At 33.7% G+C, this 16,553-nt stretch overlaps 3 protein-coding genes across 3 annotated transcripts; 2 read left to right on the plus strand and 1 right to left on the minus strand.

Annotated features, from left to right (window-relative positions):
* The first annotated feature begins 989 nt into the window (after positions 1-989).
* On the plus strand, positions 990-4,142 carry LOC114425851. Its single transcript, XM_028392812.1, has one exon. It carries the CDS (start codon positions 1,017-1,019, stop codon positions 3,891-3,893), a length of 2,877 nt encoding a protein of 958 aa, XP_028248613.1. The 5' UTR covers positions 990-1,016; the 3' UTR covers positions 3,894-4,142.
* Positions 4,143-6,473: 2,331 nt separating this feature from the next.
* LOC114425110 (cationic amino acid transporter 9, chloroplastic-like) lies at positions 6,474-11,422 on the minus strand. Its single transcript, XM_028391876.1, has 8 exons — positions 11,057-11,422; positions 9,870-10,276; positions 9,575-9,751; positions 8,689-8,913; positions 8,429-8,605; positions 7,868-8,095; positions 7,094-7,183; positions 6,474-6,976 (listed from the first exon to the last, which is right to left on the minus strand). The coding sequence occupies exons 1-8, from the start codon at positions 11,286-11,288 to the stop codon at positions 6,836-6,838; spliced, it is 1,677 nt and encodes a 558-aa protein (XP_028247677.1). The 5' UTR covers positions 11,289-11,422; the 3' UTR covers positions 6,474-6,835.
* Positions 11,423-14,814: 3,392 nt separating this feature from the next.
* LOC114425848 lies at positions 14,815-16,331 on the plus strand. The gene is made up of 3 exons (XM_028392810.1): positions 14,815-15,389; positions 15,492-15,629; positions 15,923-16,331. The coding sequence occupies exons 1-3, from the start codon at positions 14,838-14,840 to the stop codon at positions 16,064-16,066; spliced, it is 834 nt and encodes a 277-aa protein (XP_028248611.1). The 5' UTR covers positions 14,815-14,837; the 3' UTR covers positions 16,067-16,331.
* Positions 16,332-16,553: the final 222 nt, after the last annotated feature.

Genomic DNA, 16,553 nt, shown 5'->3' on the forward strand with positions numbered 1-16,553 from the left:
TGTGTCTTTGCTTAGCAAGTTCTTCGGTTACATGTACCAAAAACTTAAGTCCACACAAATTGCATTTGGAAGCTTTTATCGGATAACCGTTAGCCTTATTCCTCTTCTGGGTGTCTCCTCAAATTGGATCAGCAAAGTTTCTGGGCTACAATCTAGGCCCGTTAGAGGAATAAATCGTGTATTTTATATGTTGGAAGATTATGTATCCTTCCCAGAATAACAACCAATTCACTAGTCATTTTAGTACATTAATAAAATCATTTGCATGTACTATTGGTGAACATAGTCATCAAGCTTGAAGTTGTTAAGTGCGATAATTCCTAATTTCCTATAGCATAAAAGCATCCGATTCCAGTGAGCTCCCACTTTCAGCATGAGCAGCTCACAGGATAATGATCTCCATGCTCACTTCAAATATTGCCTCATCAGCATCCCACACCAAATAGATGTCCATTTATCACCTAATTACTGGTTTTCCAAAAGCTCTTGAACATCATGTCAATGTTACACAATTTAACAGAAGTGCCCAAAAAAATAGAGTCAAATTTCGAAAGACAATAGGTCTACACATTCAACTAACAAAGATGAGTCTATTTAGTAATGATAAGACTCATATATCAAAGATGTAAATTCGAATCCTACTTTTCGATGTGAAAACTCCATTGATAGATAATTCATAAATATCAAATATTTTTTGAGTCCTGACCTGTCCTACTAATCCTGATAAATTCTAAAATTCATCTCTTCTAGACTTTTATTTAATCGAACATAAAAAGAGGTCTACACATTCAAGAATAATATATTTGGGCTGGGCCTGTGCCCTGTGATGACCCAAATCTCAAAAAGAGTTCCAAAAAAGGGTGAAACTCAAACCAAAAAGACAAAGGGTAGATATGTCATTAAAAGCAAACGATCATGATTGACAGTGAAACCTTTTGAATTCTGCCCCACTACGTTGGACAATTACAATCACCTTAATCTTTTCTTTTTATTTATCTTGCTTGTGTTGTCCCCAGATGAATTTTTCCTTGTCCTCAAAGTGCTTCCTTTCTTCATTCCCCATCTCACACACAACACAACACAACAAACACATTCACACCACAGAGCAAAGGGAGAGAGACTGGGAGGGACTCACCTCACCTCACCTCACTCACTCATCAATGGCAGATTCAAGCCCTTACACCAAACCCCATTTCCCACTTTCCGACCACAGCTCCCGGATCCAACCAAAACCCACCAACCAAGGTAAGTCTTGCTCAGGTTTCATCCTTAAAGTTCTATTCTTGGCACTGTTTGTCGCTGTTCTTCCACTTTTTCCCTCCCAAGCCCCTGACTTTGTGAGCCAAACCATACTCAACAAGTTCTGGGAGCTTCTCCACCTTCTCTTCATTGGCATTGCTGTCACCTATGGTTTGTTTAGTAGAAGAAATTCAGAACTTGACACCACACACACAGAATTAGAAACTACTCACTCTAGTGCCAATGATTCCACTGCTGCTGCTCCTAGTTATGTGTCCAAAGTGTTTCCTGCTTCTTCCAATATTTTTTATGATAATGGGTGTGATAACGAAAATGGAAATTCTTGTGAGGTTGATGAGAAGATGGTGCATTGTTGGAATAATCAGTACTTTGATGGGGGGCCAGGGGGTGTGTGCTCCAATGGGGGTGGTACTGTTGGTGTTTTTGATGAACAGTACAAAACCCATTTGCCAATTTCTGAAGATAGTTTTGGTTATTCTGTTAGATGTGATGGGAATGGAATTGGAACCGGTGTGGTTCAAGCTTGGAATTCTGAGTACTATCATAGTGAGCCAGTGGTGGTTGTGGCTCAACCAAACTGCAACACCGGTGAATGTGGGGAGGTTGTTGATTATAAACCTCTAGGGCTACCGATTCGCAGTTTGAGATCGGTTGCTAGAGAGGTAGATAGTTCTAGATATGCCAATGAAAGTGATTCCAGTTCAGTTTCAAGGGGTTCTTCTAGCGGATTGGGTAAGAGCGGAGATAGGGAATTTGGGGATCTGGGTCCTTCCAATTTGGAGAAAAAATTTAATGATGCTGCTGCTGCTGGTGGATCAGCTTCTGCGATTCCCTGGTGCTCAACGAATAGATGGACGGAAAGGGAGAAGACATTTGGCAATGTTACCAGTCCTTCGCATTTTAGGCCACTTTCAGCTGATGAAACTAAATTTGAAGCACTCAGTTCAGGGTCCATGCAGTCAACAACATCTTTCTCTTCCCATACCAATATGTATTCTTCCTTGGATTCGATTTTGTTGGATAATATGAACTTTCAAGAGGAAGAGATGAGGCTAAAGGAAGCTTCCTATGTTTCTGCCTCAGAAAAGATGAATTTTCAAGAGGAAGATGTAGGGCAAAGGAAGACTTCCTTTGTGCCTGTTTCAGAAATTATGAATTTCCAAGAGGAAGATATGGGACAATGGAAGACTTCCTATGCGCCTGCTTCTGAAAATACAAATTTTCGAGAGAGAGATTCGAGGAAGAAGATTTTCCAGGGGTCTTCATCAAGAAATAGAAAGATGGCAACTAAAGGAAAATATGGTGCTGCTTCTTTTCCTTCACATTTCAGGCCAATGTCAGTTGATGAAACTCAATTTGACTCACTCGGTTCAAATTCAAATGCTTTTGAGGCTGTGAGATCCTTCTCTTCCAACGCAAGAATGTATTCTTCCTTGGATTCAATTTCATCAGATATGGACTTCCAAGAGGAAGATATGGGACAAAAGAAGACTTCCCATATGCATACTTCAGAAAATATGAATTTTCAGGAGGACATGGGACACAAGAAGACTTCCTATGTGCATGATTCAGAAAATGTGAATTTCCAAGAGGAGGATATGGAACAAAAGAAGACTTCCTATGTGCCTGCTTCAGAAAACAGGAATTTCCAAGAGGTGGATTTGGGAAAGAGTTCCCAGGTGTCTTCTTCTGGAAATGGAATGATTGAATCTAAAGGAAAATATGCGGGTGATTCCCGTCCTTCGTATTTCAGGCCAATGTCAGTTGATGAAACTCAACTTGAATCACTCAGCTCACGGTCTTTCCAGTCTATGGGATCTTTCTCATCTCAGTCAAGTTTATGTTCTTCCCTGGATTCTGCTTTGTCAGAGAATATGAACTCGCCAAAGGAAGAACATGGATCTTCTTCAAGTTCACCATCACCTTTGGCTAGGAGGAATGGTGAAGCTTCATTGCAAGCATTTCAAGCTCGTGGATATACTAATGGTTCCTTACCACCGGATGACATAAAGAGCAGTTTGAATGGTGAATTGAGGGGTTTAAATGAGATTGAAGGTGAGGATCCCCCTGGCAAAATAGAGTCGCGGATACATGTTTTGCAGTCGGACTCAGAAAAGCCTGCAAGAGTAGCAAAAGCTCCATCACAAGGAAAATCGGTCAGAACAAGAAGAGCCAGTGGCCTGACTTCAGGGACAATGAGAATAGGAGAAACATCTAGCAAGCAAACTGATGAAAAGGGTGAAAAGAACAGTAATAATGTTGAGTCAGTAATGAGAAAAGATAGAATGAAAAGTAGAGAACCGGACCTTCCATTGAAAGGAGTCAGCAAGAAAACTCTGGATTCTTATTGTCCTAAGCCTGAGATTAAATTTTCCAATCATCATAGGAGAGATAAACTAGAGTCATCCAAAAATTTATCCAAGCAAGATTCGGATATCGAGCTTGAGAATACTCAGGTGAGCTCATATGAAAATGGGGTACCTGAATGTGTCAATGATTCAGATCTGGATTCTGAGGTGGATAAGAAAGCTAGTGAATTTATAGCCAAGTTCAAAGCTCAAATCAGGCTTCAGAAAATAGGATCTATTGAAAGATCAAAAGAGCAAAAGATCACTCAAAACAAGATTAGGTGATTTGTAAACTATTGTGCTCCAATTGTTTCTAACCCAATGAACACAGAGTTCATCAGAGAGAGATCTTGTGATATTATGTTTCATTGAGTTTCCTTCATTTTAGGAGATTTGATTTTCTTCTTATGTTTTTGCATAACTGATGAAGTTCAAATTCTGTCATTTTGTGGCAGCAGGTCTTCCACTTATTTATTTTCACATACAACAAAATATTTATGGATATCACTTTTGGTGCCACTGTTTCTTTCTCAAGTTAAAATACACCATATGAATTTTTTTGTTAGTTTCTATTGTGCCTGAAGTTGTTACTTTTCAGCAGTCTCTTCATCTAACTGGTTTCAATCATGTATTTGTTCCTTGCCATGCCTAACCGCTTATGTTTTTTAGGAGAGTTGATCTTTGACATGATATCATAGTTTCTATGATCGAGTGGTATAGTGAGCTTATGCATACTTTATACTTCAAGTGTGCAAAGATAGAGTTGGTCTTACATGAGGGCCTCAGTTAGAGCTTTAGTCAATTTTATGCATTCACTTAACATTTTAAACTCTAGGAGAGATATCTGGATATATTTTTGTCTCTTTGCTTGAAGACCAATAAAAAATCATGTCGTAATTTAGAATTTTACATAGCATTGAGATAAATTTGGATTTTCACTATAGAAAGAAGATGCTGTTAGATTTAAGAGTTCACCTCTTGACTCCATTAGTATTTGCAAGCAGTTTTGTTTTGTGTTAGTTTGTTTTAATTTGATGTATTAAACAAATAAGCATGTGACTTGAATAAGGTTTATCTGTCATCATGGAATAAAGAGCAAGGTGAGGCAAAGGTGGTAGATGGAAGACCTTCTTTTCCTTTTATACCAAAGAGGTGCATAGAAGATTAGCATATTGTGTGTTGCTTAGGTGGAAAAGCCAAGATTCGCCACTAGTTTATTTATAAAAGGGAAAAATGCATGTTAGTCACCTAATGTGTAGGTCATGTGCGAATTAGTCCTTAAAGTTTTAAAAAGTGTAAATTAGTTTTCTAAAGTTTTGTAAACAACTTAAAACGGATCCTTTATAACATAAATCAAGTTCTGACATCTTAGAACTAAAATGTCTTTACATTTGAGGTATCATTTTGTTGATATATTAATTATCAAATAAAAAATATATTTATTGATGTTGGAACTTGTTTAATTTTTAAGCACGGGTAGTTTTTCTTTTCAAGCTTTAAATTGTTAAACTTTTAATAATAAATTATTTTAAATATAAAACAATCTTAATGTGAATACATTTTTTGATAAAATGTTAGTGCTGAAAATTAAAATTACTAGTTGACAATTTATAAACCTAAATTCTTTTGAAATAACTAAAGAAATTATTCATTTTTATAAACCTAAAAATATAAAGAAAAAAAATCTCTTTCAAAAATTAAAATGTTTTATTGATATAGAATGTCTACGTTAACAAAATTCTTTATTCTAGAAGGAACTAAATTCTTTTAAGTATGTTAATTAAGATTTAATTTCTAATTGTGTATAAAAATTATATTTAAAAAAGTTAACTTAACTTGATGGTTTTACACCTTAAAAGAAAGGCACCTTCAACTATCTGCTGAAAATAGCTTTAGTACACACACAAATATAACATTTAACTAAATTATGACAAATTCTTTTTCTGATGGAACTTCTTTTTGAAAAAGTACAAAATAAGCCTTAACATATTCAAAAGTATCAACTTGGCATTCAGATACATGATGATTTCTCTTAAGTTTAATTAATTCTTAATTAATTATTTGATCCCTACAATTTGCATTTTTGTTCCCATACCTAGAAACTTTAAGTTTTATTGCTTGTCCTTATATAAACATTTTTTTATATTTAGTTCTTATATCTCTATATTGTGATAGTTTCACACCAAACTAAAATATAAAGATGTTAGTATTTAAACTAAAGTGTATTGTTATTATTATTATTATTATTAGATGTGAGAGTGTATTGAGAAAAAAAAATCAAGTTTCACATTGGTTAAAAATAAAACCAACATAAAATATATATGATCAACCCTCATTCTTTAACCTAATTTTTAGAATTGAATTAAGCTTGAATTTACATTTTAAATGATATCAAAATCCATTCTAACGATATTTATTGAATCTATTGAACCACCTACAGAGGGCGAGCCCTGGTGCAGCGGTAAAGTTATGCCTTGGTGACTTGTTGGTCATGGGTTTGAATCCGGAAACAGCCTCTTTGCATATGTAAGGGTAATACTGCGTACAACATCCCTCCCCCATACATTCGCATAGCGAAGAGCCTCTGAGCGATGGGGTACGAAGTTTTTTTATTGAACCACCTACAAATGTCTAGTCTTATAAACTTCACGCTCGAGATAATGTCAAGATAAAATATATAAATAAGATAAGAAATAATCATCACCTTAGAAGTTGATTTTATAGGATTGAAAATAAAAATAATAACTAAATTCCTCAAATGTGATAATTAAAATTGATTTTTAATTGTATAGAAAAAAAAAATATTAAAAAGGGCAAAGTCTTGTTTGATGATTTCATCCTTTAAAAGAAACTGATCTTCAACTGTCAGCTAGAAATAGCCTTGGTACACACACAAACAAATATAATAAAATAAATTATTACATATCAATTTCTTTAATGGGGCAGCCTCTCTTTGACAAATTGTAGGCCTCAACATATGCAAAAGATGGATCAACTTAAAACTCGCACAAACTACATGATGATTTTTCTTTTTCTATGAAGTAGGAAACAAGAGATACATCATACACATGCTAACCTGACCATATCATATACAATCTAGTAGCGAGTATAGCCAGATAGTTATTCATACAAGATGGACATTCCTAACAGAAGGAATAACAGCTAATTTGCTGGATACATTTTAACCATCCCACAATGAACACATTGTATATTATTGAACAAATGACTCATAGAGCTTCTTCCTCGGGTGCCCTGTGATAGACATTCTCTTCTGCACTGGGGTTAGCATGATATTGGCCATATACTGCATAAACACCAACCATGACAACACAAAGAATCACAAATCTCACCCATGCTTCATGATGTAACTGTCAACAGAAGTTCATCGTTACTTGCCAGTTTTGATGTATAAATAATCAACTGTAAACTTTTCAAAGAAGTATATTTTTGGCCAAATTTTAAAAAGTGAGAGATCATGGGCATACCTGGGCAAATAAGAACATGTTAAAAAAGATGCAAATATTTGGCAGAAGGGGAACCCCTGGGCAAGAAAACCCTGGTGCATCTGCATAACCCTGTAAAGCAAATGACACAGCAGAATGGAATTAGAGAAAGAAATTAACATCAAAATGCAGCAAGCCATTCAATTTCACAAATTTTAATGCGATCTGCGGTGAAGTCCGGGGAGCAGAGTTGTTGATCTTGAGATTGCCTCTCCATTTCGTGTACTTGACACATACAACCATCAATATGTTCTTCATTTTGTAGTATGATCCAGGAAAAGAACAAACAAATTCAGATTACTCTCTCCACTAATGACGAGATTCAATTAAAACTCTCTCGGTGACTTTGATTAGTATCTATACCTTTCCCAATAACCAAATTGGAATTTTTTACATGTTCATGATACAACAACCTTCAACCCATAGTATATATTATTATTATTAACATACTTTGTAACCAAAGCATTTTAAAATAGCCAAAGCAACATGCAACTAGGCTCTGTTTAGATAAACTTCTTAATAAATAGTTATATGAGAAGAAAATAAAAAAAGTAAAATGAATTAAGTTTCTATCATAAATAAAGAATAGCTAACTCTTACGTAATTTATAGAAGCTTTCTCATTTAGTTTTTCCAAAATTGATTTTAAATTTATATAGAAAAAACTTAATTAATTTTACTTATTTTCTTCTCCTATAAGTATTTATTGAAAAATTTATCCAAACAGAGCTTTGATAAAATATAAAATAATCCTCACCTGGCGGAAAACAAGAGCAGCAGAAGCACCAGCTGCAATAACTAAAGCCAGAATCAGAAAAATAAATGAAGCATCATAACGATACAAGAGCCCACTAGCAAATCCACAAAGGGCGACAGCAATGAGGCAAATTACGCCTTCCCGCTCAGCAGAAGATGACACTTGACTATTTGTCTTGTCCTTCCAGCGAAGAACGACGACACACGCTGAGACAACTGAATAGCCAGTCTGAAATAAGTGAATTTATCATATGAGGGGAATTAACTAAGAATATTCATACACTAATCAATCATAAGGTATACTTTTGTAAAGGCACATCATGTGGTATTATTCCCTAAATGGAAAATATGATGCACATTATCTGAACACACAGTAAAATACATAGTAAGATTAGATTATGTATCAGACACCCACTGAGCAAGAAATCTCCCACCTTTCCTGAGTCGCACACATATTTCATGCCAATCAAGAACAAACACTTACTATGTTAATACAAAATAAGATAGATATGTTCATTTTGTTGGCAAGTCCACTACCAAGAGATTAAAAGTCAACTCTTACCAGTGTACCAACGGAAAGAATGTGAGAGAGCACATGCACATTAAATAGCCCAGCCAAAACACTGGCAACCAAGCCAACCCAGATCTGAGAATGAATAGGGGTGTGGCGTTTGGGGTGGACTTTAGCAAATATTAAGGGTAGTAAGCCATCCCTGCCAAGCCCAAGGTATAGCCGAGACTGCTCATCAGAAACAACCCATCATGTACATTAGCACATGTCACAAGGCACATCAATCATGTCATAATTAAGAAGGGATTTACCTGAACGTAGAGACCAACAAGGAGTGTTGTTGTAAGTCCAGCAACAGCACCAACACTAATCAGGATAGAAACAAATTTTAATCCCTTAGACGTAAAAGCTTCAGCCAAAGGAGCATCTTCTCCTAGAAGATTGTATGGAACCATTCCAGTAATCACCAGGCATACTCCAATGTACAATGCAATACATATTAAGAGGCTTCCTATTATGCCTATTGGCAAATCCCGCTGAATTTCAGAAACAAAAAAGAAGAAGAAAAATATGGTGAACTAATTCATGAGAATAGAAAGGAGAAAAACTTAGAATTGAACGCGTGTATCCCATGTAGATGAATATATTATTGTCAGATAGTTTCTATTACTCAGCTAAACAGATGTACAAGTTAAAAATAACCCTAAGTTAATTAATAATTGTGGTCATGTATGGATAAATTTCTCCATAAACACTTATAAGAGAAGAAAATAGGAAAGTAAAATGAAATTTTCCATAAGTTAAAAATTTTAAATCAACTTAGCCATTTCAATTTTTATAGAAATTTTTTCATCTAACTTCTCCAAAATCTGAAAGTGCATAAGTTAATTTTAACTAATGTAAAAAGTTTAATTTATTTACTTTCTTACTTTCTTCTTCTATAAATGCTTATGAAGATGTTTATCCGAACAAGCCAACATACTAACTACAACTAAATCTAAGTAGTCACTATTTACTACCAACATAATTAATGGCAAAGCACCCACAACAGACTACGGCATCAAACAACAGATACATAAATCCAAATAGTCTCTATTTTACTTCCAATATAATCATCATAGTCAACAGATACATCCAATAAGATATATGGCATCTGGCAAATTCATAAACGATAGGAGCAATCTTAACGTGACATACCTGAGGCCTCTTGGATTCTTCGGCAGAATTTGCAACTGCATCAAATCCAACATATGCAAAGAAGACTACGGTAGCTCCTGTAAATATGGCTTTTAAACCATTTGGAGCAAAGGGAGACCAGTTGGAAACGTCAACCTCAAACGCTCCAGCAAAAATGACGATGATAACTATGATTACCTGCAACAAACAGTAAAATAACTTGTGTTCTATCTCAGTCTCTCAGATAAAGTGTAAACCCTACCATTAACGCAATGTTAAGTACTATATTGAGGTAACTTGTAGGATGGAAAGGAACCTTGGTCACTGTCATAAGAGAATTCACAACAGACGATTCTTGAACACCCCGACAGAGAATAAAAGTTAGAAGAACTAGCAAAATTGGAGCCAAGACATTGATGGATAGCACATCTCCAATGTCTTCACCGTGCCCAATCCATTTTGGAATGTTATCTTTGAAAACAGGGAAGAGTTCTAGAATATTTATTAGATAACTGGCTAGGCTTCTCGCTATACTAGCTGCCCCAATGTGATAGTCAAGCATCAATTGTCCAAAAACAAGAAAAGCTGTAAGTTCATTAAAAGCTGTGTACGCATACAGATATGCTCCTCCAACAACAGCAGGAAATCGGGTAGCTAGTTCAGCATAACAGAGTGCATTTATAACACATGATGCTCCCGCAAGTATAAAACTTATTGTTACTCCTGCATCATAGAAACAAACCATGAATAAGCCACTAAGTTTGGAAAAACGGTAACTGCAAAATAACCATTACATATCAGGCATTACAGCAGATAGTATTTGAGTTTAATTTTCATGCATTTGTAAAGACTTCTATACTATAGATATGACTTTTAAAATAATTATTATGAAGTCAACAATCTTATAATATGGGTCAATCTATGATTGGATGATGATGTAAAAATTCTTTAAAGTTAAACTAATTAAATTTTTGAAACAGTGATATCTCCATTCCATTTTAGTGCGAGATTTGTGTCTTTTCTTTATTTGATATTAATTTTATGTGGTGTGACCTATCCAAAAATTTGGTGCTTCCTACATGAAGTTCAACCCTCTCCAGTCTCCACCTCCCTTACCCAAGTACTAGCACCTCCAACAAACCCAGAAAATAAAAGAACTAAACTTAAATACAATGCCATAAGTTCTTTTGGTGTTGTTCTATAATCAGTAGGAGTAATTACGTATTGGAGTTTCAGTAATCTATGTTGACCTTTGATACAAACATTTATCACACAAATTATTGTGGTGAAACTCTAATTTCAATTAGAGAACAACATGAAGAGCACCAAGAAACTACATTTAAGTTTAGTAAAAACAAAAAAATAGTAATTTATTAGACTAAAGTAACTTAAGACTATTAAGTTACTTAAGCTGCTAACTTCGTTAAGGCTCTCATTTAATACTGATTTATCCCCTCCAAGAAACTTTAATTAAATAAATAAATAAATAAAACAGAGATTTACCAGGTCCGGCGTCGCGGGCGACGGTGCCGGTGACGACGAAGATGCCGGCGCCGATGGAGGCGCCAATTCCGAGGAGTACGAGGTCGAGAACGCCGAGGCGGCGGGAGAGGCCGAGGTCGGAGCTGTCGCGGGCGGCCTTTTCCGCCGGCGACACGAGGCGCTTCGATCGGAGCGCCGACGACCAGAAACGCGAACAACGGGAGGAAGATGAAGAAGGAGAACCAATTCTCATGGCGAAGAACGAAGAATTAGCGCGAAAATGAAAAATTGGAAGAAGCAAAATGACTATAGATTCATAGAGATTTTGGATTGGGTTTTGGTGCACTCACTGAAGAAAATTTGTTAAAAAGGAAGTTCATTCAATTTCGAGAAAAAATTATTACCATACCAAAATAAATAATTGACCAATGTGGTTTTTTTATTTAATAATTAATTAGGCTTTTTTGGTACTATATGTTGTACAAAATTTATCATGGGATTTTCACCAAAAAAAAAAATTATCATTGGTTACAGACATCAACAAAACGACTGGACCAATTTGAATCTAGCCCTATTTGAGTCCAATTACAACAATACCTGTTATTTTATTATATACTTCTATTTTTGTTTTTACGTAAGTATGATTTTAATTCTTATAAATATAATTTTGTATTTAATTTTAGTTTCTATAAATTCTAAAATTTTAGAAAAAATTATTATCACTCCAAGAAACATTTGATACAAGAATTTTTTTTAATTGTTCAGTATGAAGTTGAGAATATTTATTTTTTATGTTTGGTTTATTTTTTAGAAAATAGAATTCCAAAAACTAATTTCAAAATTGTTCTCAAGGAGAAAGGTGAGAATCTAACATTTTTCATTTTAAAAAATAGTTTTATTACAGTAAAAAAATTACATTACTCTTGTTATTCATGTTAAAAGATAAAAAGTTTTTATTGAAAGTATTAAAATATATTTTAATCATTTATGTTTTCGATTATATTTAATTAGACATTTTTCTTCTGAAAAAATCAGTTTAATTTTTTATATTTTTAAAAAAGTTAAAATTATCCTTTCAAAGCAATGATATTTTCGGTTTTGAATATTTTTTAATTTATTAGAAACATGAAACATATTTATTAAATTGCGTTAGAAATACTTTAAAAGTTGTGCCACTAACAATCCTTTATGATTAATAATCTTATCTAACAGTTTTATGGATATAACAATTATTTGTAAGTTATATTATAATTTAACAGTAAATAGAATTATAATGACTAGGGGAACTCTCTAAGTTTTATAAACAAATAACAAATAAACAGAAGTTAAATATAAAAGTAGTGGGAAATTATAGAAGATTAGCAGAAAAAATTGAAAGTTTAAAAAGTAATTAATGATAAAATTGTTGAATGAAATGTGGAGACCAAATGGAATATTTCTTTTATTATCAGTAAAGGTTAAAATTTAAAAATAACATTAAATAATTAAAAAAAAAAGTTTTTTCACTAAACAAAGGAAAAAGGCACGGAGTATGAGCAGAAAAAAGAATATGGAAAAGAAGATTGAGAATTTGAGGCAATTATTATAGATGTAGATGTAGGTATAGCTACCAATGTGTTTCACGTTGAGCTATATCCTTGTGATTTGTGACTGAGGTACAATATCCTGACATGACGGACCTAAATTATGATCAGGATGTGTATTTATATCTTTCATTTCTTAAAATTCATCAATAAAAATTTTTAAAAATTAAAAATTATAAATAAAATCTTAAATTTTTATATTTTATTTCATTTATATTTATATAATTAAATTTATTGGTTTTATTTTTTATAATTTATTTTCACTGAGTTAGGGTGTTAGTTCCGTCCCTTCCTACCATCCAGCTATGCAAACATTTTTTTTTTAATCAGTCAAAGACAAACCACAAACAACGAAAGAGACACCCAGAGGACAGAACCAGCTAATGAATATCAACTGGCCAAAGAGTTGAATAGTCTCAAGGGACATGAGATCCAACACTTTATTTGTTCAAAATAGTGATGCATATGCCATAACATTATTAATAGTTTCTCAATACAATTTTATTACATAAAAATACAATAAATTTAATTTAAAATAAATTCATTATTATATTTTTGGGTTTGAATAATTTTATGGAAAAAAAATACTTTTTTCTAAAATATCTCCCATGAAAGCTTTTAATTTTAAATAATTTTATAACAACAAAAATAATTTAAGAGCATTCATAATATCTTTTGATTAAAATTTTATTAATTGGGAGAAAGTTCTTTAAAAAAATCTGAAAATTTGTAAAATTCAATCATGCACTTAAAAATAATTTGCAAATCATTCTCACTCTCATGTTTGGTTGGAAAGGTGAGAAAAAACATACTGAAAAATCGACATTACTACAAAATATATATTACATCACAAAATTAATGAATTTGCCATTACATTTCAGCACAATACTGATATCCTTACTTGTTCAACTTTTCCTTCCAAATGCAAACCTGCATCTCCCAAGTACAATTTTTATTTTATATCTGGGTTTGGATGAACAAAAATCTATATTGGATTCGAGCTATTTATCTTAATTTTGACCAAATTAAATTATTGATTGTAAGTGTCAATTCGATTTGATACTTTATCATATTACAAATTTATGAATTTAATGGAACGTTATAATATAAAAGTATAAGTTAATTCAATTAGATACATTTTGATATCTTAAACGGGAACAAATATTACTCTATATTAATTCATCTCCACAAATATTTCTCATAATTAATTTCCCTCCAATATTCAATACTTACTTTTATTTTAATTTAGTTTTTAATCCCTCAAATCATTCTGAAATCTAAAACTCTTTCTTGTTTTTTTTTGGGTTTAATTTCAATTAAATTATGATAATTGAAATAAAATAAAAAGAATAAAAAAGACAATAAATATAAGAATAAATACAACAAAAAAACTACAAATAAATGTAAGAAAAATACATAAAAAAATATGTTACATTATACATTTTAGAATTATATTTTTTTTAATAATATTATAAGTCTGAATTATCCATCAATTTTATTAATAATTAATTTTTATTGAAAAACTTAGCTAATCATTTTAGTAAGATTATCAATTTTATTTTTTTTATATTTACCCGACTTAAACTTTGAGATTTTACTCAAGAGACTGAATCTAATTTTAGTTTCACCTAGACCAACGACCTAATTTGTTAAAATTTATTTTTGAAATAATCACTTATCTTAATAAAAATAAGTAATTTTTTTAATTTGTTACTCTAAATTATTTCTACTTAGAAAAGTAATTTTATGTTTACTTTAAAGAAGCAAATCATATATGCTTATTAAAAAAATAAATGTTTATTTTAAATTTAAACAAACTGACTGAATATTAGTATTTTATAATTATTTTTTATGGTGAAAACTTATTTTTCATATTTTTTTTAAACAAAAAATACATTCTAATGTAAAATAATTCTACCCATTTTTAAAATGGAAAAATAATACACGAATACCACATACTAGCTAACACCAAAAGAGAGAAAAAATAGAAAATGGAATAAAAATAATAATAAGTAGTATTAACAAAGTGTTTATGATATTAAAATGTAAATGCGTGATTACTCTTTTAAAAGCAACAGTAAGCTGAAACAAAACTACCTCATTGCGAAACCCGCCAATAGCCGTTACGTTCAAAATCCTCACTCAGTGTATATAACACCCAACCCTTTCTCCTTTCTTCTCCGCCACTCCAAAAAAGAAGCCAAGAAACAGTTCAAGAAATGGGTGAAGCAAACTCTCCACATCACCGCAAACACCCAATCACCGCAAACTCACCACCACCATCACACTCACCAATGTGCGATCATCATCACATTCTTCAACAAAACCAACAAGTGGTGGAGCCCACAGACCTGTTCTCCATGATGCACATCAACAACCGTCAGCCACCCTGCTCCGCCGCCACCAACCCCATGAAGCGCCGATCGCCCCCGTCTTCCTCCTCCTCCGGCGAGCCCTGCGCCAAGAAGCTCTTCTGCGACCAAGAGGATCCCACTCACTACGGCTTCTCCGCCGTTCCCATTCCCCTCAACATCAACTCCCTCGTCAACAAGGGTGGTTCTTTCCCCGTCCTCCGCCGCTGCGTCTCCGACCCCTACACCTCTCCGGCGCCGGCACCGGAGCCGGAGCAATCCATGCCGCCGGAGAGAGGCTCTGGGCTGCCTCCCCTGCCGCCGAGATTCCGACGGAGCGTGTCGGATCTCTCTGTTCCTTCGCCAGATAAGGCTTTGTCCTGTTTGAGCTCCGAAGAAACTGCCACGCCTGATTCCGTGGTATGGAGAGTTGAGAAATTGAAAGGTGAAATTAAAGTTTTGATCTTTTGGGGTTTGGAATAATGGGTTTTGTTTGTTTTTTTTTTGGGTGTGTAATTGCAGAGGCTGAGAAGGATGAAGGAGCGTTTGAAAGAGATGAGACAGTGGTGGGATGAAGTTATGAAAGATGAGGAAGAAGATAGAGGTGGAAGAGAAGAAGAGTGTGCAGTTGTTGCTCAAGATGACAAGGCCCTAGCTCAGGTATGCGTGTGCGTGTATAAGGCTTAGTCTTCTTGATCTTGGACTATGATTGATTTGTGTTATCTTTAATGTATTTTTGGTTCTTCAACTGTGCTAAGAAGATTTATAATAAATAATGTTACATTATTATCCAATTACATACGAAAAATTGTAATGAATTGGGAATGGGGGGAAGAGAAAGATTGGAAGAAAAAAGAAAAAGTCATAGATATGATAGAAAGAAAAATTATATGAAAAAGAGATGGAAGAGAAAATGAGTTTATGTTTTATGTTCAGTCCATGTGTTTTTGCAGGATGATTTGGTAGGTGGAGATTCTGAAGAATCTGTTAGTGTTGATTGGATTGAACGGTGCGTAAGCCTTGGTTTTAGGTGCCCCTGTGGGAAAGGCTATGAGGTTCTCCTTTCTCAAAATAACTGTTACTACAAGTTGGTGTAGAAGAATAACTAGTGTGTTTGACTCCTTTTAGTTTGGGATCACTTCTGTTTTTATTCTCTTTTAGCTTTGCCAAGTGTTTTCCTATTCTCATGCGTGGCATTTGGTTGTAACTAGAACCGATGTTATATCACTTGCTTTCAATAATGTAAATAAAATGTTGTGTACTATCTCCAAGAAATGGAGGGAAGTTATTTTGTTCCATCTACTAGTCTGTAACTCAGTTCAAAATATCATAAAAAAATATATGACTTGTGAAGAGTGCTAATTCCTCTGTGCACCAATGTGTTTTTCCAGTGGCTAACTGCAAATTATCAATTGAGACTAACAGCAAACAACTAAGACATAAACTAGTTCTGCAAACTACAGATCTGATACTATATCCATACTCTTTTCTTCTGAATTTTCATCCATAATGTTGGCATGTTTCTTGTTCTTGTGGGAAAACTGATGCTTGATTGCTTTTGGAGTTTGTGTCTACTACATTGCC

This window comes from Glycine soja, chromosome 9, assembly GCF_004193775.1.
Source record: "Glycine soja cultivar W05 chromosome 9, ASM419377v2, whole genome shotgun sequence".
NCBI lineage: Eukaryota > Viridiplantae > Streptophyta > Magnoliopsida > Fabales > Fabaceae > Glycine > Glycine soja.